The sequence below is a fragment of the Ovis aries genome, chromosome 2, assembly GCF_016772045.2.
Source record: "Ovis aries strain OAR_USU_Benz2616 breed Rambouillet chromosome 2, ARS-UI_Ramb_v3.0, whole genome shotgun sequence".
NCBI lineage: Eukaryota > Metazoa > Chordata > Mammalia > Artiodactyla > Bovidae > Ovis > Ovis aries.
This window is the reverse complement of record NC_056055.1, coordinates 246,764,805-246,792,326: the sequence shown is the minus strand read 5'-3', so window position 1 is coordinate 246,792,326 and position 27,522 is coordinate 246,764,805. Positions and strand designations below refer to the sequence as shown.

At 46.9% G+C, this 27,522-nt stretch overlaps 2 protein-coding genes across 2 annotated transcripts in view; both read left to right on the top strand.

The window, feature by feature from the left end:
- MICOS10 (mitochondrial contact site and cristae organizing system subunit 10) overlaps window positions 1-21,524 on the top strand; it is a 34,305-nt gene extending 12,781 nt beyond the window's left edge. Inside the window, exons 2-4 of the mRNA XM_027965600.3 lie at window positions 18,206-18,253; window positions 19,224-19,333; window positions 21,275-21,524. Of these exons, the coding sequence (XP_027821401.1) occupies window positions 18,206-18,253; window positions 19,224-19,333; window positions 21,275-21,289 (173 nt within the window). The 3' untranslated portion in view covers window positions 21,290-21,524. The remainder of the gene's footprint in view (window positions 1-18,205; window positions 18,254-19,223; window positions 19,334-21,274) is intronic.
- Window positions 19,122-27,522, top strand: part of NBL1 (NBL1, DAN family BMP antagonist) — a 31,427-nt gene continuing 23,026 nt past the window's right edge. The window contains exons 1-2 of the mRNA XM_060411486.1: window positions 19,122-19,323; window positions 21,275-25,638. The gene's annotated coding sequence lies outside the window, so the exon portion shown is untranslated. The remainder of the gene's footprint in view (window positions 19,324-21,274; window positions 25,639-27,522) is intronic.

Here is a 27,522-nt window from a genome sequence, read left to right as displayed (position 1 = left end):
AAAATCATTTGACCATTTATGTTCTTGTTGTGATCTGTAGCCCATGGAATTTTCCAGGCAGGTATACTGGAGTGGGTTGCCATTTCCTGCTCAGGGGGTCTTCCTGACCCAGGGATAGAACCCATGTCTCCTGAATCTCCTGCATCTTTTACCCCTGGGTCGCCTGGGAAGCCTTGACCCTGTGTGCAGGGGTTATTTCCAGGCTTTCTGGTCCATTGATCTCTCTGTCTTTATGCCAGTACTACACTGGGTTGGTTGGTGGTTTTGTTTTGACTGCTGTTTGACTTGTGGGATCTTAGTTCCTCCACCAGAGGTTGAACCCAGGCCCATCAGGGAAAGTGCTAAATCCTACCCACTGGACTTCTAGGGAATTCCCAGTACTGTGCTGTTTTTATAAGTGTAGCTTTGTAGTAGGGCTTCCCAGGTAGCTCAGCTGGTAAAGAATCCGCCTGCAATGCAGGAGACCTCAGGTCAAATCCTGGGTCAGGAATTTCCCCTGGAGAAGGAATAGGCTACCCACTCCAGTATTCTTGGGCTTCCCTGATGGCTCAGATGGTAAAGAATCTGCCTGCAATGCGGGAGACCTGGATTCAATCCCTGGGTTGGAAGATCCCCTGGAGGAGGGCATGGCAACCCACTCCAGTATTCTTGCCTGGAGAGTCCCCGTGGACAGAGGAGGCTGGTGGGCTACAGTCCACCGGGTCTCAAGAGTCGGGCATGAATGAGTTGTCTGAGTACAACCCAACACAGCTTTGTAGTAAGTTTTGAAATCAGAAAATATGTCTCCTGGTTTGTTCTTTTTCAAGATTATTTTGGCTGTTCAGGGTCCCTTGCGATTCCATATGAATTTTAGGATGGGTTTTCTGTTTCTGTAGAAAATGTTGAACGTTTGCTTTCAGAAAGAGCCCTGCAGTAGCTTGAGGAGAATGAATTGGGAAGGGCCGGAGAGTATACTATTGCAGATTCTTGTCAGAAGCGACGCGATGAGAGGTTAGAGGAGCTCAGATCCAGGATGGGGGCAGGAGGAATGAGACAGGCGATGGCGGCAGCGCAGCGGCAGCGTTTACAGAGCTCGGCGTGGCGGTTCCCGAGCCGGAGTTGGCAGGGCTGGCGCAGACCTGTGTGAGTGGAGAGCGGGGCTGCGGTTGACAGGAGAGGCAGGAGGGGAGCGAGCCCGAGCAACATTTTGCAGCTAATTTATTCCTGATATGCCTTAGATTTGCCTCTGGTTACATGCAGCTCCGTCAACAGAGATGGAAGTTCCTGCTGTGTCATTGTTCATCTTCATGAAAAGAAAGGTTTTGGCCTTGTTCCTTCCTTGCTAAGAAAGTATTTAGGACAGTAAATGGTTTAGCAGCTGAGCTACTACCTTAGAATTATTCAGCAGTTTTGTGTGTTCATCTGATAATCAAGTAAAAGTATAGTTAATTGTTTAAGACCATTTTAATGTGAAAAAATATACTGAAAGAAGCGATTGGATAGTCATGGAAAAAGAAAGCAAATTATTGTTTTTCGTTAAGTATCAGTTCATCTGATAAATGTGGGTTACCACAAAATATTGGTGGCTCACCAAAAAGTGCCTTTTGGTAGCCTGTGTTTGCAAGCTGATCCCTCTCCATTTCATGGAGTGATATCAGTTAGGCTAAACTAAAATACTTCAAAGGCTTTTGATTGTTTATAGGTTTGGGTTTCAAATTAGTACATGTTAATTGTTGAATTAGTAGTCATATTTTGTTTGTTATATGTATTTCTAAACAGTGTTTGGAAGCAGGAATCCTTTTTCCATTTGCGGCAGGATTATGAACAATGGAGCGTTGTGATCTTGCTAGAGGAGAATTTTTTGTTAGTATTGTAGAGTAATGTAATTAGGCCCTATATGGAACTCGAAAACAGATTTGAATTTTTGTTCTGGCTGTGGTTTTATGCTTTCCTAAAATGTGGCCTGAAACAGTTTATTAGTAAATATGCTGAATTGCTTTTTCTGGCAAGTGCATTTCAGTATCGAGTCCAAGTAAAAATACAAATATTTACTTACAAAAGTCGTTTGGTGTGGTGATAATTTCACCGTGGCCATTGACCCACTAGTGAAATGTTAGGACATTACTAGATTGGATCCTGTTTATTTAAAGGCCAAGAGAGGGGAGAAGAGAGGAAGCTAACATTAATTGAGTACCTGTTATGTGCCATCAGACTTGGCATGCCATCATACCATCCTGTTTTTACTCTCCTAGCAGTTCAGTGAGGAAGTTTATTTATCTCTTGTTCCAGCAAGAAAAATAATGCTCAAAGGTACTTGTAGAAATTGAGAGATTCATTCAAAAAATCCATATGAAAATGTAAACAACCCAAAGCAAAGCAAAGAGATTTTTTATTTTTGGCCGTGCCAGGTGGCATGGGAGATCAGGGATTGAACCTGTGCCCTCTGCAGAGAACATGCGGAGTCTTAACCACTGGATAGCAGCGGACGTTCCCGAAGCGATTTTTTAAAGAGAAACAGTTGGAAGACTAACATCACCTAATATCAAGACTTACTGTGAATCTTGAGTAAACTGGACGGTGTGGTGTTGGAGAGAGGGATGCGCGTGTAAATCAGTGAGGTCAGCTGGTGTCTAGGAGGAGACCCGTGAGTGTGCAGTCGGCTCATTGTCCGTGCACTTGGGGCTGTGCCGGGTCTTGGCTGCTGCGCGGGGGCTTTCTCTGGCTGTGCCTCGTGGGCTGAGTTGCTCCACGGCACGTGGAACCCTCGTGGGCTAGTGGATTCGTCACCACTGAGCCACCAGGGACACCCGGTCAATCTCATTCTTGACAAAAGATGCCAAGGCAGTTTAATGGGGAAAGTAAAAGCTTTTCAACAGGTTGTGCTAGAGTAACTCTGCATCCATATACAGGGAAAAAATATACCTCATGATCGAGATCATACATAAAATTTAACTTGAAGATCACAAAGCTAAAACTAGATAATTCTAAAAGAGAGCATAGGAGAAAAATCTTTGTGACCTTGAATTCAGAAAATTTTCTTCAAAAAAATTTTCTTAGATCACAGTAAGCAAAATCACAAAAGAAAAAAATTATATGCTGACTGATAATTTTAAACTTGCTCTTTGAAAGACATCATTAAGAGAACAAAAAAGTTGCTTGTTTCAGAATAAATAAAGAATTCTTAAATTTCATCGTAGCAGTAAGGAGATAATTCATTTAAGAAAATTGGTAAAATGTTTGAAAAGATTCTTCACAAAAGAAGTTATACTAATGGCAAAAAAAAGAAGAAAAGAAGTTAACATTAATGGTGTGGGGATGTGCAAATTAAAATCATAAATGAGATACCACTATACACCGATTGAAATAGTTTAAAAGACTGATAGCATTAAGGGTTGACTAAGATATGGAGTAACTGGAACTCTTGTGTACTGTTGATGGGAAGGAGTGATGGCAAAGTCGTGTTGCAAAACTGGTAGTTTCTTATAAAGTTAGACATACCATCCACTCATTCTACTCCTGGGTATTTATTTACTCAGGAGAAGGGAAACAAGTTCACAAAAAATCTTGTATATGAATGTTCGTAGCAGCTTTATTCATCATACCCCCGAGTGGAAAGAACCCAGATCTCCATCAACAGGTGAGTGGATTAGCAAATGTGAGCCATCCGTAGACTGGACGAGTCACTGATGGAAAGGAACATGCATACAAAAGCTTGTATCCAACAACATGTATACATTTCAAAATCATTATGTTGAGTGAAATCACACAAAAGAGTATGTATTGCGTGATTCTGTTTCTGTATAAAATTCTAGAAGATACAAACCAGTCTGTAATGACAAAGTAGATAAGTGGAAAAGAGTAGAGAGAAGGCTGGACTGCAGAGGGTCACAAGGAAACGGGGGTGATAACCAAAAAAAAAAAAAAGTGAAATCAAAATCAAAAGATGAAATATACCCAATGTTTGTGCAGATATAAGCAACCAGAACCTTCTGACTCAGCTTGTGGGAGTATGAATCAGTGTGAACACTGGAAAACTGGCGGTGTCTCCTAACGCTGACTCTGTGCATCTTACGGCAGCAGCTCCATGCCTCGGTGTGTGCCCAGCAGACGTGCGTACGTGTGTTTACCAAGTGACTTCTCCTAGACGTTCATAGCACTCCACTAGGCATAATGGCACCCACTGGAAGCTCCCCAAACGCCCGCCAGCAGGATGGGCTAGTAAATTGTGGCCATGTAATTGAATACAGCAGTGACGATGAACAGACTGTATGTGTTCACAACCAGTGGTGGGCCAGAGCACATGCTCTGAGACTGTTTATGTACGTTTAAAACCAGGCAGAACTACCCTGTACTTGGAGAAGTCAGAATCTGGTTATCCTCAGATGGAAAGTTTGGACTAGGAGAGCCCCAGGCAGACTTCGGGGGGTGTTGGGTATCTTTTGTTTCTTGCTCTGGTTGCTGGTAACATGGGTGTGTTTAGTCTATGAAAATTCATTGAGTGGTACACTTAATTGCGCAGCTTTCTGTATATATGTTATAGTTCATGAGAAGTTTTAAACAGACATGTACTGTCACAGAAAGGTGTCCTGATAATCGTAAAGTGAGAAATATAAATGTTACACCATCTTGTGTGATAAATGATCCCGCTTATATAAATGGAATGATAAACAGTAAACTTAATCCAGAGTACCTCTTGGGAGTAATACTGGTGCTTGGTGGGGAGAATCATTAGCTTTGTTGTAGTTACACGACGTTGCTTCAGTCTCGTCTCTTTGTGACCCTGTGGACCATAGCCTGCCAGGCTTCTGTGCTTGGGATTCTGCAGGTGAGAATACTGGAGTGGGTTGCCATGCCCTCCTCCAGGGAGTCATAATGTAAGCGAATAAACAGTGAGAACAGTTTCTGTTCAAAATATTATTTATTGGGCTGAGTTGGTTCCTGTAGTTGAGGATTATGAATTTGTTGTTCAGTTGCTCAGTCGTGCCTCTGACTCTTTGAGACCCCATGAACCACAGCACACCAGGGTTCCCAGTCCTTCACTGTCTCCCAGAGTTCGCTTAAACTCATGTCCATTGAGTTGGTGATGTCACCCACCCATCTCACCTCTGTCGTCCCCTTCTCCTCCCACCTTTAGTCTTTCCCAGCATCCATGTCTTTTCAAATGAGTCAGCTCTTCGCATCAGGTGGCCAGAGTGTTGGAGTTTCAGCTTCAGCATCAGTCCTTCCAGTGAATATTCAGTAATCTTTAAATAAATATGTTAAGTCTAGTTTTGTGTTTAATAGAGTAGTTAAAGTGAAAATCTCTCTAAGCTTCTCACTAACTTTGAAATTACATTCAGTTCAGTCACTCAGTCGTGTCCGACTCTTTGTGACCCCATGGACCACTGCACGCCAGGCTTCCCTGTCCATCACCAACTCCCAGAGCCTACTCAGACTCATGTCCTTTGCGTCGGTGATGCCATGCAACCGTGCCTATCAATGACATTTCTCCTTGATTGACAGGTTAATGGGCTTTGCTCTTGTTGGATGTGATATCCCATTGTTGGCTTTCTTTAGTTGGCCCCACTTGAATAACTTCAATAAATCCATAGACGTATAGAACTATCGATTATTAGAGCTGGTAGGAACTTTAGGAGTTGATTTGGTCTGGTGTTTTTATTTTTATTTATTTATTTTTGGCTGTGCTGGACCTTTGTTGCTGTGAGGGCGTTTTCCCTGTGGCAGCGCCCGGGTCTCATCGCGGGGCTCCTCTTGTCGTGGAGCGGGGGTTGCAGGGTGCCAGGGTCCCCGCAGTCACGGCTCCTGGACTCGGGGGTGCGTGTCCACGACGTGGGGTCTTTGTTCCCCGGCTATCAAGTGAATGTGCACCCCCTGTGTTAGCAGAAGGGTTCTTAACCACCGGGCCGCCGGGGAAGTCCTGAGAAAGTGAAGTGCTGTTTAGATAGCGGGATAGAAATGAGAAATGAGGGAAAAACAGAGTGTGCTTGTTTTGGCAGCACATATGCTTGTGATGCAGGGAAGATTAGCATGGCCCTGAGTAAGGGTGGCTCACCAGTTCACGGAGCGCTGCATCTTCTAAAAGAGGGGGAGGCACAAATTAGGAAAAAATGGAGGAGAATGTGAGATAGGAAAATATGGTCAAGTCTTAATGGATGACGGGGGTGAGCTGTGTCTGGGAGTGAGGGTGGGCGGGCGCTCACAGTGTGGCCCAGGTGCTTGTCTAAAATCAGAGCCCACCATCAAGTTGCTTCAACTGTGTATCTTCAGGTAGAGTTTTAAACCTTGCTGCTTAATAGTTAGCAGTGTGTATGGGAGGAATCGAAATGCATCTCATTTTTTACTCACTTTTTACTTCAATTTTCTTTATCCAACCTAAACCTGTATTAGGTTGCTTTGGATAATTTGTAATTATTGTAACACTGACATAATCGTTGATGGATTTGCAGAACTACTTTACTTTGGCAGATGTTTATGAGTTAGAACAAATGTTTCTGATTGTCAGAACCTGTGCCTATAAAGTACTCAAATTCCTGTTTGACAGGTGGGTTTTCAGTGATCAACTGAAGCAAATGATTTGAGCAGCATAGTCCACTTTTTACTGGGAAGGTAGTCCTAAGAAAGCTGCTAGTTTCTTGGCATCATTTCAGGTGACTAAATTGAAGGTAACGAGTTGTAGGAGTTTTTGTTTTAACCATTTCCGCGTAAGCCTGTATGTGAGCTCACGATATCCCTCTCTAATTAGAAGTGAAAACATAGTACGTTACCGCTCTAATCTCATGTTGTCCTGACATCAGAATAAATGCTACTGATCATATGCTTTCCCAGAGGAGATTGGCTGTGATCACTGAGAGAAACCCCAACGTTTTTCCCCTTGTTCAGCTGCAACTTGAAATTCATTTTATTTCAGCTCATATCTTTTGGAAGGCTTTTCTTCTTCACTCAGTATATGAAAACTTAAATTTTTATTTCTTAATGTATGCAAGTCCAGTGATTTGGAGAGGTGTATTTATGGAGCTTTGTAGATTACTGATGTCTTTAAGAAAGACGGGTGTTGTTCAGTCACTGAGTCGTGTCCAGCTCTTTGTGACCCCATGGACTGCAGCACGCCAGGCTTCCCTGTCCTTCACTGTCTCCTGGAGCTTGCTCAAACCCATGTCCGTCGAGCCGGCGATGCCGTCCGACCGTCGCATCCTCTGCCGCCCCTTCTCCTCCTGCTGTCAGGCTTTGCCAGCATCCGGGTCTTTTCCAGTGCGCCAGCTCTTCTCATCAGGGTCTCATCCAGTGCACCAGCTCTTCTCATCAGGGTCTCTTCCAGTGCGCCAGCTCTTCTCATCAGGGTCTCTTCCAGTGCGCCAGCTCTTCTCATCAGGTGTAGAGTACCACGGTAATAGAAAGTCAGCTGGGTGCTGTTTCCTAAACCTCATCGTCTTGGCCACCCTGAGAGAACCAAATTGAACAGCAAAGAAAAAGTTGTTTGCTCATGGAAGGCCCCGGAATCCAGGCACGTCATTCCCACACTTTTGTGAATGCTAAAATGCTACTCCCGGAGCTTAGTCAGACTCATGTCCCTTGAGTCGGTGATGCCATCCAACCATCTCATCCTCTGTCGTCCCCTTCTCCTCCCGCCTTCAGTCTTTCCCAGCATCAGGGTCTTCTCAAATGAGTCAGCTCTGCACATCAGGTGGCCACAGTATTGGACTTTCAGCTTCAGCATCAGTCCTTCCAGTGAATATTCAGGACTGATTGCCTTTAGCATGGGCTGGTTGGATCTCCTTGCAGTCCAAGGGACTCTCAAGAGTCTCCTCCAACATCACAGTTCAAAAGCATCGATTCTTCAGTGCTCAGCTTTCTTTATGTTCAAGATCCTTAGTTTGTCATCAAAGACTGTCTTGCTGTATCTCCTACCTCACGCGTGGTCATTTGGCAACCAGGAACTCCTTGAAGTCTTTCTCTTGTCGCCTTCTCTCCCACTCCCTCCTCTAACCCTCTGGGTGGCTTGGGTGCCCTTCTCAGTGCCTCTGGCTAGGTCCAGACTTCAGATTCTCTCTTCTCTTCCGTCTGCATGAAAAATGTGACCCTACATACTTTGGTCTCTCCTCAACACCCGTCTCCCCTTTGTGTATTCCACGCTGAGCAGAAACAGCACCTTGTGTTTCCTCGTTGTACCTTGTACATTGAGTTTCTAATTATCCGTTGATTCCAACAGTAGACCATGAACTTAGTGTGGAAACTTATCTCCTGGGGCCTTGCGTAGTGCCTGGCACACAGTGGGGGCTCAGTTCGTGTAGTGAAGGAAAAGCTGATGCAGAATGTTGGCTCGGATGAATTTTGGAAGCTTGTTTCATCTCCTTTGGTTAAGTCGTGATGATGATTATGGTTTTCACGTCTCTGAGGAGGCCAGAGGAACGTGGCAACTGAAGACCAGGTCTCTGGAGTCGGATGGCCTGGGTTCCAGTCCCAGACACGCGACCCGAGGCACGTTACTTCACCGTTCTGTGTCTCAGTTTCCAAGTCTGTAAAATGGGGCTAATAAGAGAAGCGTATTAAATGTGAAGGTCAAATGGGATAATTAAATCCTGACTTCTAAGTGCTTAGCAAATACTCTTCACTTTATTTGATATCGTTCGGTGTTCATGAGAACATTGTAGATCTTGCATTTGTATAAATCAAGTTATATTCTGGCTTTATTAAGGGGATTTTGTATTAAAAGGTTATTTGATGACTTTTAAATAGCACCAGTGTTTTTATAATTATCCAGGTAGAAGTTCTCTGCATTCTCTTTGACAGTCTTCCCTACTGCACCCCCCAAAACCCCAGATACACATACACACACTTAATCAGTTGTTAAATCCTGTAAATTTTGCCAGCAAAATGTCTCTTCCTTTCCAAGTAATCCTGCACACCTTAGTCGGATGACTCTTCCTAAAGCATAGCCTTTTTAAAAACTCTTCAGGGAAGCCCAGCCTGTTGGATTAAGTGCCGTGCAGACTCCTTGGCCCACCTCCTGGTGCTTCAGAGGCTCTGTCCCTCTCCAGCCTCACCTCCTGCTCCCAGGGGCGCACCTAGAGCTCCGGCGTGGCGGCCCTCCCCCGTCTCCCCACTCGAGCCCTGCTTTTCTGCAGCCACTAGGTGGGGAGTGTGTCCCCCCGCCTTAGCTCTGGCTGTTGAAAGTCTAGCATTTAAGGCAACGGAAATGCCACCTCTTTCTTGAAGATTTAAAAAAAACAACAGCAACTTCTCAGCTACATGTGTCCCCGCCTTCCTGTGGACCGGCAGCACTGTCCCTCTCTGAAAGACAAGATTGGCTTTTGATCACTTTCCCGGGTACCTAACTTGTTACTCCTTCCTGAGCCCATGCTTGCCAGGGAAGAGACTGTCTTATTTCTTATTCTTGTTGAACCCAGTATTCTTTTTTTTTTTTTTTGCCAAGTTTACTTATTTATCATTTATTTTCATTGGAGGCTAATTCCTTTACATTATTGTGGTGGTTGTTGCCATACATTGACATGGATCAGCCATGGGTGTACAGGTGTCCCCATCCTGAGCCCCCTCCCTGCTCCCTCCCCACCGCATCCCTCAGGGTCGTCCCAGTGCACCAGCCCTGAGCACCCCGTCTCGTGCATGGAACCTGGACTGGCGATCTGTTTCACATGTGGTAATAATACCCATGTTTCAGTGCTATTCTCTCAGATCACCCCACCTTCGCCCTCTCCCACAGAGTCCAGAAGTCTGTTCTTTACACCTGTGTCTCTTTTGCTGTCTGGCATATAGGGTCATTGTTACCATCTTCCTAAATTCCATATGTATGCGTTAATATACTGTTTAGGTGTTTTTCTTTCTGACTTACTTTACTGTATAATAGGCTCCAGTTTCATCCACCTCATTAGAACTGATTCAAATGCATTCTTTTTAATGGCTGAGTAATGCTCCATTGTGTATATGTACCACAGCTTTCTTATCCATTCGTCTGCTGATGGACATCTAGGTTGCTTCCATGTCCTGGCTATTATAAACAGTGCTGCGATGAACATTGGGGTACACGTGTCTCTTTCAGTTCTGGTTTCCTCGATGTGTATGCCCAGCAGTGGGATTGCTGGGTCATAAGGCAGTTCTATTTCCAGTTTTTAAGGAATCTCCACACTGTTCTCCATAGTGGCTGTACTAGTTTGCATTCCCACCAACAGCGTAAGGAGGTTCCCTTTTCTCCGCACCCTCTCCAGCATTTATTGTTTGTAGACTTTTTCATAGCAGCCATCCTGACCAGCGTGAGATGGCACCTCATTTGCATTTCTCTGATAATGAGTGATGTTGAGCATCTTTTCATGTGTTTGTTAGCCATCTGTATGTCTTCTTTGGCGAAATGTCTGTTTAGTTCTTTGGCCCATTTTTTGATTGTGGACCCAGTGTTCTTGCCCTTCAGTGCTCAGTAAGTGTTTGTTCTTGAAATGCTTGTCATGGGAGCAGAATACATTCATAACTGCTGTGTGCAGTGCGCTGCTCTTCCCAGCTTTTTACGCATTTCATGTTGTTCCAGCCTTGCTCTTCTCCCCCAGGTGTAGCTGGGCACTGTTAGAATTCCTGTTTTCAGTACAAAGAAGCTGTCGCCTAGAGAGGGTATATAATTTGTCCAAGGAAGGGACACACCACTAGTAGGGAACCAGTGTTCTCAATCCTGTTTAACCTGTTTTACCCCCAAATCTACATAACAGTATAGCTGAAATGTAACCGCTGTGCATCCGCTACCTACTGTTGGAAAAATAGCACTACATACTCCAAGAGAAAAGAAATTCATCCCTAGTGCTTTCTACCTAATAAATGCTAATAAATATAGGTTAAGTAAATGTATAAGGAAAAGAAACTATTGGTTCTTGTTTCTCTGTTGATGTTTCATTTGGATCAAGAAGGAAACCACATAACAGCCATCACGATGCATACACGGGACGCCATGAAGCCTTGAGTTTCCTGTCGACTGTCCCAGGGATGAGACTCCAGTTACTGAGGGCTGTGGGAGGGAAGGCGCTTCTTTCTCCAGCCAGTGCCCAGAAGGAAGCACCTCCCAGCTTGACTTGGTGCCTGTTTCTCCTTGATGCTAAGTAATTTGGGGGAGTTGTTGTCACTCTTGATAAATTGGACATCTGTGGTTTCTGTTGTTTTCTTGAGGGATTAAAGAGTCACACAGTCATAAATTACCCATGCAAAGCACTACAATCCAGAAAATCCAGAAAAACACTTTGTTGTGCTATGTAACAATAGACAGTCTCCCTGCAGCTCTTCTGACCGACCTCTCCCTGAGTTTTTTCTCTGCCAGTAGAAAAGAGCCACACAGCGTGGGTTTCTGCTCTCTCTTAGCTGTGTATTCTTGGGCAACTCGCTTAACTCCGTTCTTACGTTGCTTCCTCTTCTGTAACTCAGGATCATAGTACACCTCTTAGGCGGTTCCGTGGTTCATATGGAATAATACCTGGAAACGCTGGTACGTCAGTGCCTGCTGCTGCTGCTAATCGCTTCAGTCACGTCCGACTCTGTGCAACCCTCTAGACAGCAGCCCACTGGGCTCCTGTCCACAGGATTCTAGGCGAGGACGCTGGAGTGGGTGCCGTTTCCTTCTCCATCATCAGTGCCTGCCACTCCATAAATGTTAGTGCCTCAGAAGTGTTAGTCACGCAGTCGTGTCCCACTCTTTGCAGCCCTGTGGACTGTAGCCCACCAGGCTCCTGTCCATGCAGTTCTCCAGGCGAGAGTACTGGAGTGGGTTGCCATGCCCTTCTCCAGGGGAGCTTCCTTATCCAAGGATTGAACTTGGGTCTCCTGCATTGCAGGCAGAGTCTTTACCGTCTGAGCCACCAGGGAACCCCAAAGCACCCCTTCCCCAAAAAAAATCCAATGCAAGGCATCTACAGTCCATGGGGTCGGTGACAAAAGAGTCAGATACGACTTAGTGAGTAAACAACAGCGGTGGCATCTTTGATCGTGTTTTGAAACTTGGTAATTCTGCATTTTCCTCAGTGTCCCTTTAATCATTGGTCATCAGAGCTGCTTGTTTTCCCGCATCCTCTGCCCACATGTGAATAAATGATCGTTTCTTTTGTGCACTCTTGGAAAGCCATACAGCTGTCGGAATTCTGAAGGCTGGGTCGTGTGCTGTATGCTCTCATTTAAAAGGACCCTTGTCGCGAGTCGGCGTCTCTGGAAGCAGCTCACCAGTGCTGTGAGGGCTTCCACGGGTACCTTCCTTGTCTTTACTCCTTCCGGCCACTGCTGTACTTGTTCTGATCAGAATCCTGGCAGTTGATGTCCACCCTAGAGGCTCCTACAGATGCTCTGGCCTCTGTGTCGTCTGAGAGGCCAGGAAGGCTAAGGCCGTGCAGTAGCCGCCTTCTTAGCCTGTTTCCCACACACTGTGCGGCAGTGTTGCCACGTGAGAAGCTGATGAACACAGACCACATCTACCATCTTGGGGCCGTTGGCCTGGCACACTTTCTGGGTTAATTCACATAACTTGGCATTTACACGTGGACACCTGGGACACTCTGTCTTTGCCTCAAAGGATTAAGTAACACAGTTTGGAGTTGACTTAAAACTGTTTTTTCCCCCTCATAAATTGGGCCCTGAGCATCTTTCATAAATCAGGAATGTTTCTTGGAAATGTAATTCTCGCTAACTCAGTCCCAAGGGTACTTTCCTATAAAAGCACATTTTTGTTTTTTTCTGTCATAACAAATGCATTTGATGATTGTAATAGAAATGTAATAGAAATGAGTGTTATAGAAACATGATTGAACAGGAAAGAACACCCATTATAAATAGGTCAGTTTGATATTAATCCATGTGCAAAGCATAAATATAGCTTTATTAAACACAAGACAGCTCTAGGAAAATGTTGTATTTTAAAGCAACATGTTCTAGTTCAGCAATGAGTCTGAAGGAATCCCCTATTTTGTTTAAAAACAAAAAAAGTATTACTATAAACAGTTGCTAATGCCTGTGAAAAAAAGTCAGCTATGCAAAGAGTGGATAAAAAAGATGCCAGTCTTCAGCTGTGGTTCACCCACAGTGCGATGTTCCTGTGGAGTTGTGTTTTAATGGAGGGAATAACTCTTATGTTTCACTTTTGACATCTTTTGAGTGTGTTCTTAGAGAGGTAGCAGACCTTACTACCGTTTACTGAAGTCTGTGTCAGAGTGCAGACACCTTACATTTTCCTAAGACAGCGATGCTCGTAGACGAGCACGCTGCGGGCAGGTGAGGCCAAAGGGCTGGCCAGCGAGGACGCCCAGGGCTCTGAACTGGACCGGCCTCCCAGCAGCAGCAGCACTCTCGCATCACGCGCAGTGGGAAAGTCAGTCTCTCAGATTTTGGAAGCTGTATCTTTCCTTTCCGTCACTTAAGAATAAAGTTGTTTGGCATATGGCTCCTAGACTCTTAAAAGCTTGCTTGTAATTGCTATAGCTTCTCATATTGATAAACTGCCAGTTGAATATGGTACTTAAGTGTTTGCTATTACAGCGTGACACGTTATTATACAAAGTAAAATGGTAGATGGAGACCAAAGACTTAGCATTGATAGACTACACGCTGGGCTTAGGGACGTAGGAGCTCTGCTTGAGATGCTGAGAGGCTGGAGGGAGATCTTAGGGATCCAGCCAGTGGCTGATAAATGAAAGGTCTTGGTCTTCTCTCCCCCATGGTCAGTTTTTCATGGACATGTTTTTTAAGTGACTTTCTGAGGATTTTTTTTTAATGCTTCCCCCAGCAAATTGCTCAGTTGAATGTTCGTTGACAATTACAACTTCTACAAAGCTGATTCCATAGGAACCTTTATTTCTCCAACTTGTTCTGCTTAGGGACTAACATCCAAAATACATTTCTGGGATTTCCCTGGCGGTCCCGTGGTTTAGATTCCATGCTTCCACTGCCACTGCAGGGGGCCTGGGTTCAATCCCTGGTCAGGGAACTAAGGTCCTGCCTGCCTTGTAGGATAGCCAAAAAAAAAAAAACAAAGCCCCAAAACATTTATACCTCAGGACTGCAGTCAGATTATGCGGCCCGCTGCTTAATCCTTGCTAGTTGCGTTTGCTTTTTCAGTGTTTGTGACGTCAAGCTTCGTGCTGTGTGGCATGGTGACTTGTCCATATGTCACAGTGATGGCTGTCAACATAGATTCCCCCCCCCGCCCCCCCCCACACATGGGCCTTGGGGTGTGCACTGGTATACCGCTGTTAGTTGTTATTCTTTTAAATTTGTTATAAAATCCACTTGGGCATATGATGGGGCAGTATTTTTTTATGTAGTTAGTGGAGTGAGTTCTCTGTTGTTTGGTACTAAAATAGTATCAGATGAACTGTTAAGGAGTTGCTTCTTTCCAAAAATGTGTGTTTATCTACTGGCCCGTTTTATGATGTCCTTTTGGGCACTAAACGTGCATTAAAGGGCCGGGTTAGATTGATTCGGAGCAATTTCTTTTTGAAAGAATTTGTGCCAATTCTTTTTCCTCTTCAAAAGAAATGGTTTCAGAGCATGGGCTTCTTGCCTAATGTCAATTCCATAAGGCTTCTCTGTTTTGGGGTGGTTTTTCTTTCTGCCTTGTTCTCTGCCTTCCCCTTGGTGGACTTTGCCATTAGGAAGATGTGTACCTGCAATCAGGCATTTCTTTACTTTAGAGTTATTTGTCATTCCAGACAGCATGGGCCAAAAGAACAGGCTTAAAAGGGGAGGCAGAGTTATATAAATTTTATTCATAGTTAAATATTTGCTTCCAGGGAAGGTGAGAAATGCTTTGTGCTTTTTCCTCTGGCTTTTTCTTCTAAGAGAACTTGAAATGCAGCAACAAAAAAGAAGTGGCCGAAGGCCGAGGGGCTCTCCTCTTTCTCCATGTTGGTTGGTTTTATCGTAACACAAACCTTTCATGTTTTATTGTTATGAAGTTTAAACCTGGCCTAGAGGTGCCAATCTTTAATGGAAACAGCTGCGGAGTTGGTGTCCCCTGATCAGGTGGGACTTTCTTTGAAGCAACATGTTGCCTTTTAAAAGAAAATTGAGCGTGTGAGAACTTGAACCTGCGAAATTCATCAGCAGTTCTACCATTGTTTCTCTCTTAAATAACCGAGATAGCTAACTGAAAGTAAAACTTTGGCATTTAAACATCAACTTCTGTGTTATTTTTTCTGAAGGGAACAGACTTGGTATTTTGTGTCTTAAAAATATAAGAGAAATATGGAGAAAAAAAATCACTCTTAAGAATGGAAGATGTTGCAGCTCAGCTTAGGAGCATAGAGTATACTTCCGCTTCAGGCTAGTCTGAACCGTGATTTTGATCCCAGTTTATATACTTTCAAGTAAATGCCTTTAATAGAGCTTCCCTGGTGGCTCAGATGGTAAAGAATCTGCCCGAAACACTGGAGACCTGGGTTCAGTCCCTGGGTCAGGAAGATCCCCTGGAAAAGGACACGGTCATCCATTCCAGTACGCTTGCCTGGAGAATTCCATGGACAGAGGAGCCTGGGGTCGCAAAGAGTCAGACACAACTGAGTGGCTGACACACACACACCCACACCCCTTTAATAGTAGCAGAATTGAAGTGGTCAGGCATATACCTGAACTTAAATGAAGTCTAGAGAGGAAAGATGTTCTCCTTTGTCCTGGTTGGTGTGAAGCCTTTCTCCTCTTTGGCTGAGTGATAACTGGTAGCAGCGGCTTCAGCATCGCTCTCGATCTACTGTTAGGAGAAGCTGAGCGTCAGAGAGCTTTCTTTCCTTGGGGCAAAATAGAGACAGGCATGGAATCAGAGGGACAAGGGAAGTGCTGAAATATTTTCCTTTTGGGCTTTTGATTTGTTTGCCAAAAAATTGCCTTCCAGATGGAGAAGACCAAACGCTCTGATTGTGAGCCATTGTGTTTGTACTGGCCTACCTCCCCATCCCACTGCCTGGTTTGAAATCTGTGGGCCAGTCCAAATTCTTTACCTCATTTTCTAGGACCAATTTACTGTCTTACTCATCTTCCAGCTGCAAGGGGGTGAGGCAAGTTACTTTGAAATGGAAGCCCATGCCATTTTAGAAAACCAGGCCGCAGCAGATTCTTGCTGGGGAGCGTCAGGCGCGATGGCTGCGTCTCTGAAGCCCTTGCAGCACCCCTTCCAGGTAGACTTGTGTCTGTGGCATGTGCGGCAGGCGCAGCCTGGGGATGGATCTGAACAAGCCCAGCTGGCCTTGTGTGGGCTTGTTGCTGCCCTGGTTGCCTAGCGTCCTGGGCTGTCGCATGAGAGGCGCACTTCGGTTTTGGCTGAATCCTGCTTCGCTGGCAGTAGGAATCTCGATGCTCCAGTTTCCCTTGGGAGGCATCCGTTGCTCAGGGGTTGGCACTGGGGGATCTCGTGGCTTTGCAGTCTGGCAGACTGGGGCCCAGTTCACTGCTCTTCCACCGACTGAACGTGTGCTTGAACAAGTCATCTTCTGCATCTGGAAACTGGGGGATGGAACCGTGTCAGGCTGCTGTTCGGTTTACGGGAATGTTTGGTGGAGTAGGGAGGGAATGCTGGGTGCTCATGGGAGATACTGGTGTTTGTCCCTTTCCCTTCTCTTTCTGTCGGCCTGGGTAGGTTAGCCAGTGTGGCCTGTGAACTGCCAGGTTCTCCCTCACTTCATTAAACTGCATGGGAATTGGGATGACATGAGACATCTTCAGATGCTGCATTTAAGCTGGACAGCAGTACCTAGTGCAGGGCCTGTCGGACAGCACAAAGTAATGGTTTTTAACTAAAATTCACATTTTTATAGGATACAGTCATAGGAAGGAAACGCATCGTGGCCACATGTAGAGGGTAAGAGAGGATTATCAGAACTCACTCTGGGTAATAACATAAACACTTTGATCAGGCCAGCATCAGCGGGATTGTCACACAGGTGAAGCAAAAAAGGTGTGGGCTGGCTCACTTGCTTAAGATGAAGCTCTCTGTGTTTGGAGCAGAAGGGTCAGGTTTGCTGGCTGAGAGTACTCTGAGTGTTCACACTACCTAGCCTACATCCACGGTTGGACAGGGAAGAGGCAGGTGAGAATCGGGGCCTTTATGTGGGGCTTAATTGTGAAGAAGTTGGTCAGGGCTCTGTTGGACCATGGGGCAGACACACAGTCAGGAACATCAGGATACTCTGAAAAGCCTGAAAACAATTATCTGTCGAGTCTGAGGAAAAACCAGGCCTTGGCTCTCTTCCTTGGCATGTGCAACGTTACTTTTTTGATAATGGAAGAATAAGCTTATCTCAGAGCTTGGGACATGTATCTCTACAGTATGTGAGATGACTTTTTCCCTGAAGTGTCACCACAGGTAAGTGTTTCTATTTTAATCATTCTGTGTTCATTTAAAGCGTGCCTTATTAAAAAGTATAGCTGGCACTCAAATCTGTGCTCATAGGTACTATTTAAGTTGGAGTTGAATTTATGTAATTAAATATATTCATTAATGGTTTTTTTCTCTTTTAAAGAAAATAAATTATGACCATACCAATAGAATGACCAAGGTTGAGAAAGATTGGTCAAAATGAGGATTTAGCCTTTTTTTTTTTCCCCCAAGCTTAAGGTTCCTGTGAAGTTTGATTTAAAATTCGGTATTTAAAGTTTTTTTTCCCACCAGATCATTAAAACAGGGTTGCATTTGTTTTTTCATCTTGAAAGATGGTGGTTAAAAGTGCCCCGTGAGTCAGCGAGGAGAGGGGATTGGCGTCCACGCTTGAGGGCGTACTTTCCCCCTGTCTGGACACTCTGACTTGTGACAGCAGCTCCTCTGGATCGCTCCTTTCCATCTTCCTCAAAACGTCGCCATCACTCAAAGTGCAGGCGCAGCCCGGGGAGCTCCCCGCTGAGGGCGTTTACCTGACGTGCTGGCCGTGGCGTGCCTGGGGAAGGTGGCGCGGGAGCCCGAGGTGCCGGAGGCTGTCTGCAAGCCGTGCAAGAGGATCTTTTCAGAACTGTCTCCTGGCTTGTCCTCCCACCCCTGGGACTCGTCTAGACAGAATGAGGGAGAAAGTTCTTATCCCCTGGTGGGGCAAAGGGGACCACAGGTGTAGACAGAGCCTCTGATGACAAGAACGAAGTTAGAAACGAGAAACTCGTCTCTCTACCAAGTTAAAAAAAGTCTGTCTCGTGGATGTTCACGTTTATGAAATGCTCCTTTTATTTTTGTCCAGTCACTGTTAAGGTGTGTAACATGTTTTTCCTCCCTCTTTTGTAGGTACTGGCTTTGGATTAGGACTTGTTTTCTCACTGACCCTCTTTAAAAGTAAGTGCGCCTTCCTGCCGGTGTGCCTGACGTCCTCGGACATGCGTGCTCATGGCAGGGACACTGCTGGCGGCGCGGCCCCCTGGCTGCCAGGATCCGTGTATGGGGTTAGGTAGGCCGCTGTAAAGTGAACTAGACAGAGACTGTAGGCGCAGAAGAGGCCAGAACTGGGTGGGCATCTCCAGAATTCCCCGGGCACTAAGTCAGGGTGCCTGATAGCTCAAATATGGTATCATTAAAAAAAAAAAGCCTGTACTTTATGTCAGTGAGTCGTTTGGCCAAATCTACACTCTCAAATAATTCTAATTAGTTATATTTTTTTCTAAAGCAGCTTGAAAACAAAAGTCCTGCTGGTAATAAAAAGAAGTGGACCTGAAATAAATAGGCTTTTTGGCCAGAAATTCTCCTGAGCAAAGGGCAGGCAGTGTCCCTTTCATTCGGTGGAAGAACTTCTGAAGCTTGGCTATTGAATAGAAGCCATAGGGGTCACTTTGACCTCTTTCCATGAGGAACTGGTGGGGAAAATGCAGCTGGAGAATCCCCGTGAACCAGTGCTGGTGTGAAGTGATCATCTACGCATTAGCTCAAGTGAACCTTGTGACTTAGTAGAATCCAAATATGTAAATGTTGGTGAAGTTCTTACATACTTTAAAAATTCGAAGACCTTACTGGTGGTGTTTATGATAAGTTTTAAGAGTTAGTTGAAATGAGCAGATAGTTAGAACTGGCATAGGAACGTTAACAGGCTCAGCTGTGTCTGCTGTTCTCATTTGTGCCACTCACTGAGACTTCAAGCCTGGCCCCACGGGCCCTTAATCGACGCCCTCCCCTGGGCGGGTGGCGAGACGCTGACGGAAGCGTGGTGTGTGCTGAATGCTCGCTGACCCCTGGGCAGATGTGTTGAAGCCAGAGGAAAGCTTTATTCTCTCCTCACGGTCCCCTCTCGGGGTTCTCCTTCTCTGCTCACCAGGAAGGACGTGGCCGTTGGCCTTCGGCTCTGGAATGGGGTTCGGGATGGCTTACTCCAACTGCCAGCACGACCTCCAGGCGCCGTACCTCCTGCATGGAAAGTATGTCAAAGTATGTACAGAGGTGACGCTTCTCTTTCTTCCTCCTGCCTCCTCACAGAGCTCTTTAGAGCGCAGATAAATAATAAATACGATAAATGATAAATGAACTGAGGTCTTTGTGGCACCACTGAGCTCATAAGTGAGTCATCGACTTGAATCATGGCACAGTAAAGCAGATCCTTATCAAATTCTCCTTTCTGTAGGCAGCACTTTTGTTCAGGATCTCAGAGTGCCCGGTAAACATCTCTCACACATTCAGGCTAAACCTAAAGACTTCTGAGCTCAGTCGTGCTTCTGCTTTCTCCTGAAGAGGGCACGTTCTTGACTGTGAGTCCCGCCCGATTCTGCTGCAGTCTTGTCTACAGATGGGTTTTAATGATGCAAATAGGATGCGGAAGTTTATAACAGGCCTCAAGTGAAGGACATACCGCGTCTCCTAAAGCTTCTGTGCACAGCAGCCTCCGGACGGAGATGCTGTTTGTTTTTGTATCCTCGGGGCTTGGAACAAAGTAGGTGCTCAGATAAATGTAAAATGAGTGAAGTAAGTTGTGTGTCTTATTAGACGCGCTGATGGCCTCGGGCCTCAGGCTTACTAAAGCATCGCCGTTACACAGCACCACCTTCCTGAAGAACTTCTCGGGATGTGCAGAGCCGTCTGCCTTCTTGCTTAACCTTGAGCTAGAATCACTGGTCTGGGCCGTAGCCGGGGCCAGGGGAGAGACCCCAGAAGCCAGGACACCCCCATGCGTGCTTTCTGGGTGCTCCGGAGTTCTTCCCTTCTTTTCTCACTTAATGAGGGTGGTAATTTCTGCCTACGGGATTGCTGTGCAGATTAAATGTGAAAATGTCTTAAAGCTCTGAGGTGCTATATAAACGGAAACATTGGTTATTACAGTGGAGGCCAGCCAAGATAGGGTGACTGACTCGTCCATTGTTCCACCGTACTAACAAGCAGGGCAGAGAATGGGGTACAAATGAGCGTCCCAGCTTGGTAGCCCCTATCTGAGAAGGTGTGTAGACTGCCAGCTGCCCGCTGGCCAGCCTGTGCGGGCCTGGGGAGGGGACTGGGAGCAGGGGAGGCGCGAGAGCCTCGCAGTGGCAGGCCCTCAGTCGTCATGACCCACCCCTGCGCCAAGGCCAGGGTGGCTGCCCGGGGGCTCGTGTGGGCGGAGGGCAGCTGCATGGCACCAGCGCCGACCACGGGCAGTTTCCCTGGTCCCGGCTCCTCCCCTCTCAGCCGCAGCTGAGTCTGGAGGAGAACGGAAAGAAACAGGGAGAGGAGCTTTAGGTCTTTTAATTGTTTGAAATGTTTTCATTATTCCAAACTGAGTTGTCATGGATAAATGGCTCAGGGTGATTATATGTGTGTGTATTTAATGGCTGGGAGTTACTGTGGAAAATGCTGTTAGAGGTTTTACAGCCTTGTGCGTGCTGCTCCAGCGCGGCCTGTAACTTTATCTGAACTCGAGTCTATGCCTCGATGTTGTCAGCCTCTAGTCTCTGAAGAGAGGAGCAGGACCGCAGCTTGGGGCTTTTCCAGTGTAGTCGTAATATGGGGTGATGATTGCTGAGCGCCTGCTACGCCTCATGGGCCATTCCGGGTGCTTTATCTTTCTGTTCCTTCTCTAGACCTCTCCCAGGAGGTCTGCGACGGAGGTTTGATGACCCTCATTCAGCAGATGAGAAAACTGAGCTTTACCGAGGTTAGGAACTTGCCAAAGCTCCCAGCGTTCGTAGGCCGTTTGATTGCAGGGCTGCACTCTCTCCAGCCACCTGGGGCCCGTCCTTTTGGTGGGCGTTAGCCTGGTGGGCTATAGATGGTCCTCTTGTGAGTGGGACACGTTCCAAGCAAATGCCGGTAGGGCCCTGTGTGCCTGCCCCACAGCGGCAGGTTAGAGGGGCTCGCCAGAAGGCTGAGCGTGCCTGCTAATGGAGTGTCCTTCCTTTCCAGGAGCAGGAGCAGTGACTCACACCTGAGAAACACCCCAGTGGGAGGGCAGGAGAAACCGCGTTTATTCCTCAGGAGCACTGAAGCGCCCCGGAGTGGGCCGGCACTCTCCGTAACCGCGTCACCAGTAATGCTTTCAACTCCAGCACACTGTGTGCGTGTTTGAAACCAAGTCTGTTTCTTGTTTTGTATTTTCTCTCTGGAAATTGCAAGGAGATGGTCTTAAAATAAATAAATTAAACTAAAATCGGCAGCCCAGCGCATGGCCTGCGTTTCTTTGCCTTTGGTCTGGGAGCAGGAGGAGTCTGTCTGAACTGCCAGCAGCTGTAACCGCCTGGTCCCAGCCTCTCTCAGCGCCTTCCTGGAAACACAGCCGTGGTGCGCTCCTCCCCGCTCGCCCCGTGAAGTGTAGTTTCCAGCACTGCTTCCACCTCATAAACCGGAGCTTGGAGAGCGCGGTGTGTTGTCCGAGGAAGACGATGAGCGTCCAGGGGAGCCGCTCTTGCTCTGGCCCTTAGTCTGTAGAGCCGGCGTGTCGTCCTGACCACTGGACCCGGCCGGCCCGTCTCGGCCGTGTCTGCTGTGCTGGGGTCAGGCAGCCGGCCGTCTTGGCAGGTAGGGAGCCTCACTGTGCTGGTGGCTCACCCCATCGACATCACAGTTCCTCTTAACTTCAAGGAGCTTGGCGCCCACTGGCTGGGCCTCGGCACTGGGGGCTTTGGCCCGGGGACTGGGGAGAGGTCTTGCTTTGCACGGCTGGCCGGAAGGCCGCATTTGGGGTTGATTTCATCTTCGTGTAGCACCAGGAGTCCAAGGGCAGAAGGACCACTGCTGCTGCCCCTCTGTGAGTTTGTCCCTTTGGTTTCACCGGAATCAGGGAGGCTAGACACAAAGCGGGTACTGTAGCAGACTGTTCTGAGAACATGCAGAGCCTCAGAAGTCAGGCTTCTGTATCTTACTTCTCTCTATTAATGAAATTAAGGTGGGGAGGACTTGATCCCACTTGTCCCTTTAAATGTTGACTGACCGTCTACAGTGAGCTCAGTACTGTTACAGCAGTGGAGATAAATGGACGAAAGGCAAGACACAGGCCCCTTCGAGGAGCTGAGAGTCTGATGCACAGACTCTTGTGACGTTGGAGGAGGAGGGGTATAGACGAAGGGCAGCCAGAGCGAAGGATGGCCTGGTGGAGGAGGAGGGAATGTGCAGCTGGTTGGACCTTCCAGACAGGAAGGGAGGAAGGTAGCTTTTGCAAAGGCTCAGAATCACGGCAGTGTGTTTTTTTGTTGGGGAGCCGCCAGAAAGTCAGTTTCACCAGAGTGTGCAGGGTCCGGAGAGGTGTGGGGCATGGAGTGAGCATCAGGGTAGAGTTGGAGTCTCTACCAATGGGGAACGCTGATTAGGCAGTTCTTGCAGGTATCACAGTGAGCAGATTTAAGGCAGAACCACCTCCCTGCTTCCTTCCTCAGCCTTCACCCCAGCTCCCTTCTCAGAAAGGTGTGCTGCGCTCTGGACCACAACAGGCAGCAGAGGGCCCACCAACTATCCAGGCTCCTCTGCTCTCCTCTGCTCTTCATTTCTGTGGGTCAGTTGACGCCCGCAGATGGGCTGGACGCCAGGACTGTGGGATCTCGGCTGCCGCCTTCCACAGCCATTCTGCTGCTTCTCGCTTTGCCCTCGTCATTGCGTGATTGAGTGTGATTCCGTGATTGATTCTGTCGCTTCACTCCTGTCTGACTCTGTGATCCCCTGGACTGCAGCCTGCCAGGCTCCTCTGTCCTGGGATTTTCCTGGCAAGAATACTGGAGTGGGTGCCCTCCTTCAGGGGATCCTCCTGGCCCAGGGATCAAACTTGCGTCTCCTGCATTGCAGGCGGATTCTTTCATCTCTTAGACTTGTCATCTCCATACTTGCTTTAAAAGTTACTATTTCCCCTGTCCCCCCAATCTTCCCCTCTTTATTCAGGCAGAAAGAATAACAGATCCCCTTTCCAAAAAAGACAAAAAGAGAAAACACGCCCACTAATTCTCCAGATATGCCAGGAGAAAACGGAGAGGAAATGGACGCTGGAGTCCAACTTCTCTCTCTGTCTCATTAGTTGTTGGGTTTTAGGCATTTATTTGCATGGATCCCTTTGCCCGGCATCTTGGAAACACCACCCGTGTGTTTTGAGAGACTGAGCTCTAGGGGGCAATAGTTCTGGGCAAAGGCCAGCCAAGGGACGCACTGGCTGGCTGCTCTCCCCGCAAAGCACTTTGCCTTCCCGCCTTGTGGCTCTGAGCAGAGTCGGGCCTCACGCACACTGCTCCATCTTGTCCTGTCTCCCTGCCCCCGTCAGATCAGCCTGCAGAAAGTCCCAGCACGCTCGCAAAGGCTCACCTTCTGTTCCACTTAAAGTTTCCTTAGAAATCCACGTCCCCTGGGGCCCTGTTCCCCTGTGGGCTTGTGAAGCTTTGTTTCCCGCCTGCCCTCCTGGAACCAAATACCAGGGAAGTCGTGGGTTTGGGGAGAGAGCGGTGGGGACCCCGCTGGGCCCAGGACACCAGGACGAAGCTGCGGCGCCCCAGAAGCGGCCCGCCCTGCCAACATACACAAACACGAGGTCTAAACTTGACACTGTGTGATTGGGCCCAGAACAATATGTATTCTGAATTCATTTATGTGAATGACTTCGGCGTTTGAGGACCCACTGGGGGAACCTTTATCAAGCTGCATTGGCCTTGTGCAGAAGTCTGTCTTTGTTCTGAGAAGTGGCCTCGAAACACACCCTCTTGAGCTGTCTCCTGGATTGTCATCCCCTCTCCCATTTCAAAAGATGTGCGGATGCAGTCTTGAAATCCTGCCTGCAGGAGAGGCAGACATTGAGAATGAAGGAAATAATCTATGTACTTACTTCTGCTTTTCCTTTTCCCAAACCTCACTGTTTACTTTTTTTTTTAATGTAACCAAGCCATAATTACATTTTACTTGTCGTGGTTCAATCTGATTGTATTGTTGAAGGACTATTTTTGAACCTGTCCAAATAAACTCTGCCAAGTCTCCCCACAAGGATGTAACAGGGCTGGAGCAGCCTTCACCCCGAGTGGCGCTGAGACAGACCATCTCCTGTTGCGTGCTTTCTGATTACAGAAATGTCAAGGGCTGGGAGGGAGAAAGTGGGAATTCTCAGTACCGAAAGGAATGTTAAATTTAGAATCACCAGCTCATCTGGAAGCCATCACCACTCTAAGTGTGCCGCAAGCACCATTTCCCCTTGGACACCACCAGGGGTGATGTCAAGCTTAACAGACCTGGGCAGGAGCGGGGCGAGCGGGGCAAGCAGGGCTCGCCAAGCAGCCTCAGCCTCTTGCAGGGTGAGTGTGAGTCAGGGTGACTGCTAAAGCGGTCAGGCGCCACAGAGGCAGGGCAGGGGGTAGGAAGAGGCGGGGCTTACACGAGGAGAGCGGTAGGGTTCCCAGTCTAAGACCTGGGTCCAAGTTCCTGCTCCACCACTTAGCTGGATGTGACTGGGAGTCGGGGTGGTGGGGGGCGGGGGGCGGGGTTCCTCAATCTCTTAAAACTTCAATTTCCTCTTCAATAAAGAGGAAAAGGTCATCTCTACCTTATAGACACTGGGGGTCAAATGTATACCTAACAGGAGTATCCAAAAGGGGGTGCTGCTATTTGAATCAGAGTGCATGGTGTTACTGGTAGTCAGGGGGCTGTTCTAAAATGCTGCTGCTGCTGCTGCTAAGTCACTTCAGTCATGTCTGACTCTGCAACCCCATAGATGGCAGCCCACCAGGCTCCCCCATCCCTGGGATTCTTCGGGCAAGAACACTGGAGTGGGTTGCCATTTCCTTCTCCAACGCATGAAAGTGAAAAGTGAAAGTGAAGTTGCTCAGTCGTGTCTGACTCCTAGCAATCCCATGGACTGCAGCCTACCAGGCTCCTCTGTCCATGGGATTTTCCAGGCATGAGTACTGGAGTGGGTTGCCATTGCCTTCGGTTCTAGAATGAAAAGGGCATAATCCTTGGGCTCAGGGAGTTGGTTCTTAGAGTGAGGTCTGAGGGAGAGAACAGGTATCTCTGATGAGTTCCTGCTAATAAGGAGGCTGAAAATTGCTGGAAAACAACGCATCTTCATGCACCAGTATCCGTGTCTTCATCGCTCTGCTCCACCGAGACACTCCCGAACAGGAAAAGCCTCCTGAAACTCCACCCGAGCTTCTCAAAGACCAGAGTCACTGAGCACACGGCCTCAGTGCTAGACCAAGAGGCGAAGGAGGGAAAAGGCCACTGAAGAAATTCAGTGGGAACCCAAGGCCTCCAGGAGCTTCTGCTCTGGTAGGAAACAGGACCGCCTTCATCCTGATTCCGCATTCCAGGTAATTGGCTTCAGTTGTGTGATCCTCACTTAAGGGCGCTCAGAGCCAGTAGACATAAGTGAAGGAAGACGATGTCAGGAATCCTGGAGGAATTCAGGAGTGGGTAGAAGCTGAGTCTTTAATAGGGAAGAAACTGGGACTAGAAAAAGGAGCTCATTATCAACTGTCAGTCATCTTTATTCCTGGTCTAGCCAGTCTGAGCCTGGCAGAACGTAATTTGATCACTTCAAACGAATATATAATAATAGTTTGTATTTATTGGGCACCTGCTCTGTGCTAGTCATTATTCTAAGGCTTTCTGTACATTGTGATGCTTACTTTTTACAACAATCCTGTGAGAGAAATACTATTACATTAATTTTATAGATGAAGAAACAGGTTTTGAAAGGATAAGTTCACTTGTTCAAGGATAAACAGCTAAGAGGTGATACGGGCAAGATTTTTACCTGATTCCAGAACCCAAACACTTAACTGCTCTGCTATGCTGGTTGAAAGCTCTTTAAACTGGAAAGGGTCATACATAAATAAAAATGATGTGATACAAACCTGGTGGAATTAGCTGAAAGTAATCAGAGTCCTCTGCATATCTGAGGTTATTGATATTTCTCCCGGCAATCTTGATTCCAGCTTGTGTTTCTTCCAGTCCAGCGTTTCTCATGATGTACTCTGCATAGAAGTTAAATAAGCAGGATGACAATATATAGCCTTGACGTACTCCTTTTCCTACTTGGAACCAGTCTGTTGTTCCATGTCCAGTTCTAACTGCTGCTTCCTGACCTGCATACAGATTTCTCAAGAGGCAGGTCAGGTGGTCTGGTAGTCCCATCTCTTTCAGAATTTTCCAGAGTTTCTTGTGATCCACACATTCAAAGGCTTTGGCATAGTCAATAAAGCAGAAATAGATGTTTTCTGGAACTCTCTTGCTTTTTCCATGATCCAGTGGATATTGGCAATTTGATCTCTGATTCCTCTGCCTTTTCTAAAACCAGCTTGAACATCAGGAAGTTCACGGTTCGTGTATTGCTGAAGCCTGGCTTGGAGAATTTTGAGCATTACTTTACTAGCATGTGAGATGAGTGCAGTTGTGCGGTAGTTTGAGCATTCTTTGGCATTGCCTTTCTTTGGGATTGGAATGAAAATTGACCTTTTCCAGTCCTGTGGCCACTGCTGAGTTTTCCAAATTTGCTGGCATATTGAGTGCAGCACTTTCACAGCATCATCTTTCAGGATTTGAAACAGCTCAGATATGCAGATGACACCACCCTTATGGCAGAAAGTGAAGAGGAACTAAAAAGCCTCTTGATGAAAGTGAAAGAGGAGACTGAAAAAGTTGGCTTAAAGCTCAACATTCAGAAAACTAAGATCATGGCATCCGGTCCCATCACTTCATGGCAAATAGATGGGGAAACAGTGGAAACAGTGTCAGACTTTATTTTTTTGGGCTCCAAAATCACTGCAGATGGTGATTGCAGCCATGAAATTAAAAGATGCTTACTCCTTGGAAGAAAAGTTATGACCAACCTAGATAGTATATTCAAAAGCAGAGACATTACTTTGCCGACTAAGGTCCGTCTAGTCAAGGCTATGGTTTTTCCTGTGGTCATGTATGGATGTGAGAGTTGGACTGTGAAGAAGGCTGAGCATCGAAGAATTGATGCTTTTGAACTGTGGTGTTGGAGAAGACTCTTGAGAGTCCCTTGGATTGCAAGGAGATCCAACCAGTCCATTCTGAAGGAGATCAGCCCTGGGATTTCTTTGGAAGGACTGATGCTAAAGCTGAAGTACTTTGGCCACCTCATGAGAAGAGTTGACTCACTGGAAAAGACTCTGATGCTGGGAGGGATTGAGGGCAGGAGGAGAAGGGGACGACAGAGGATGAGATGG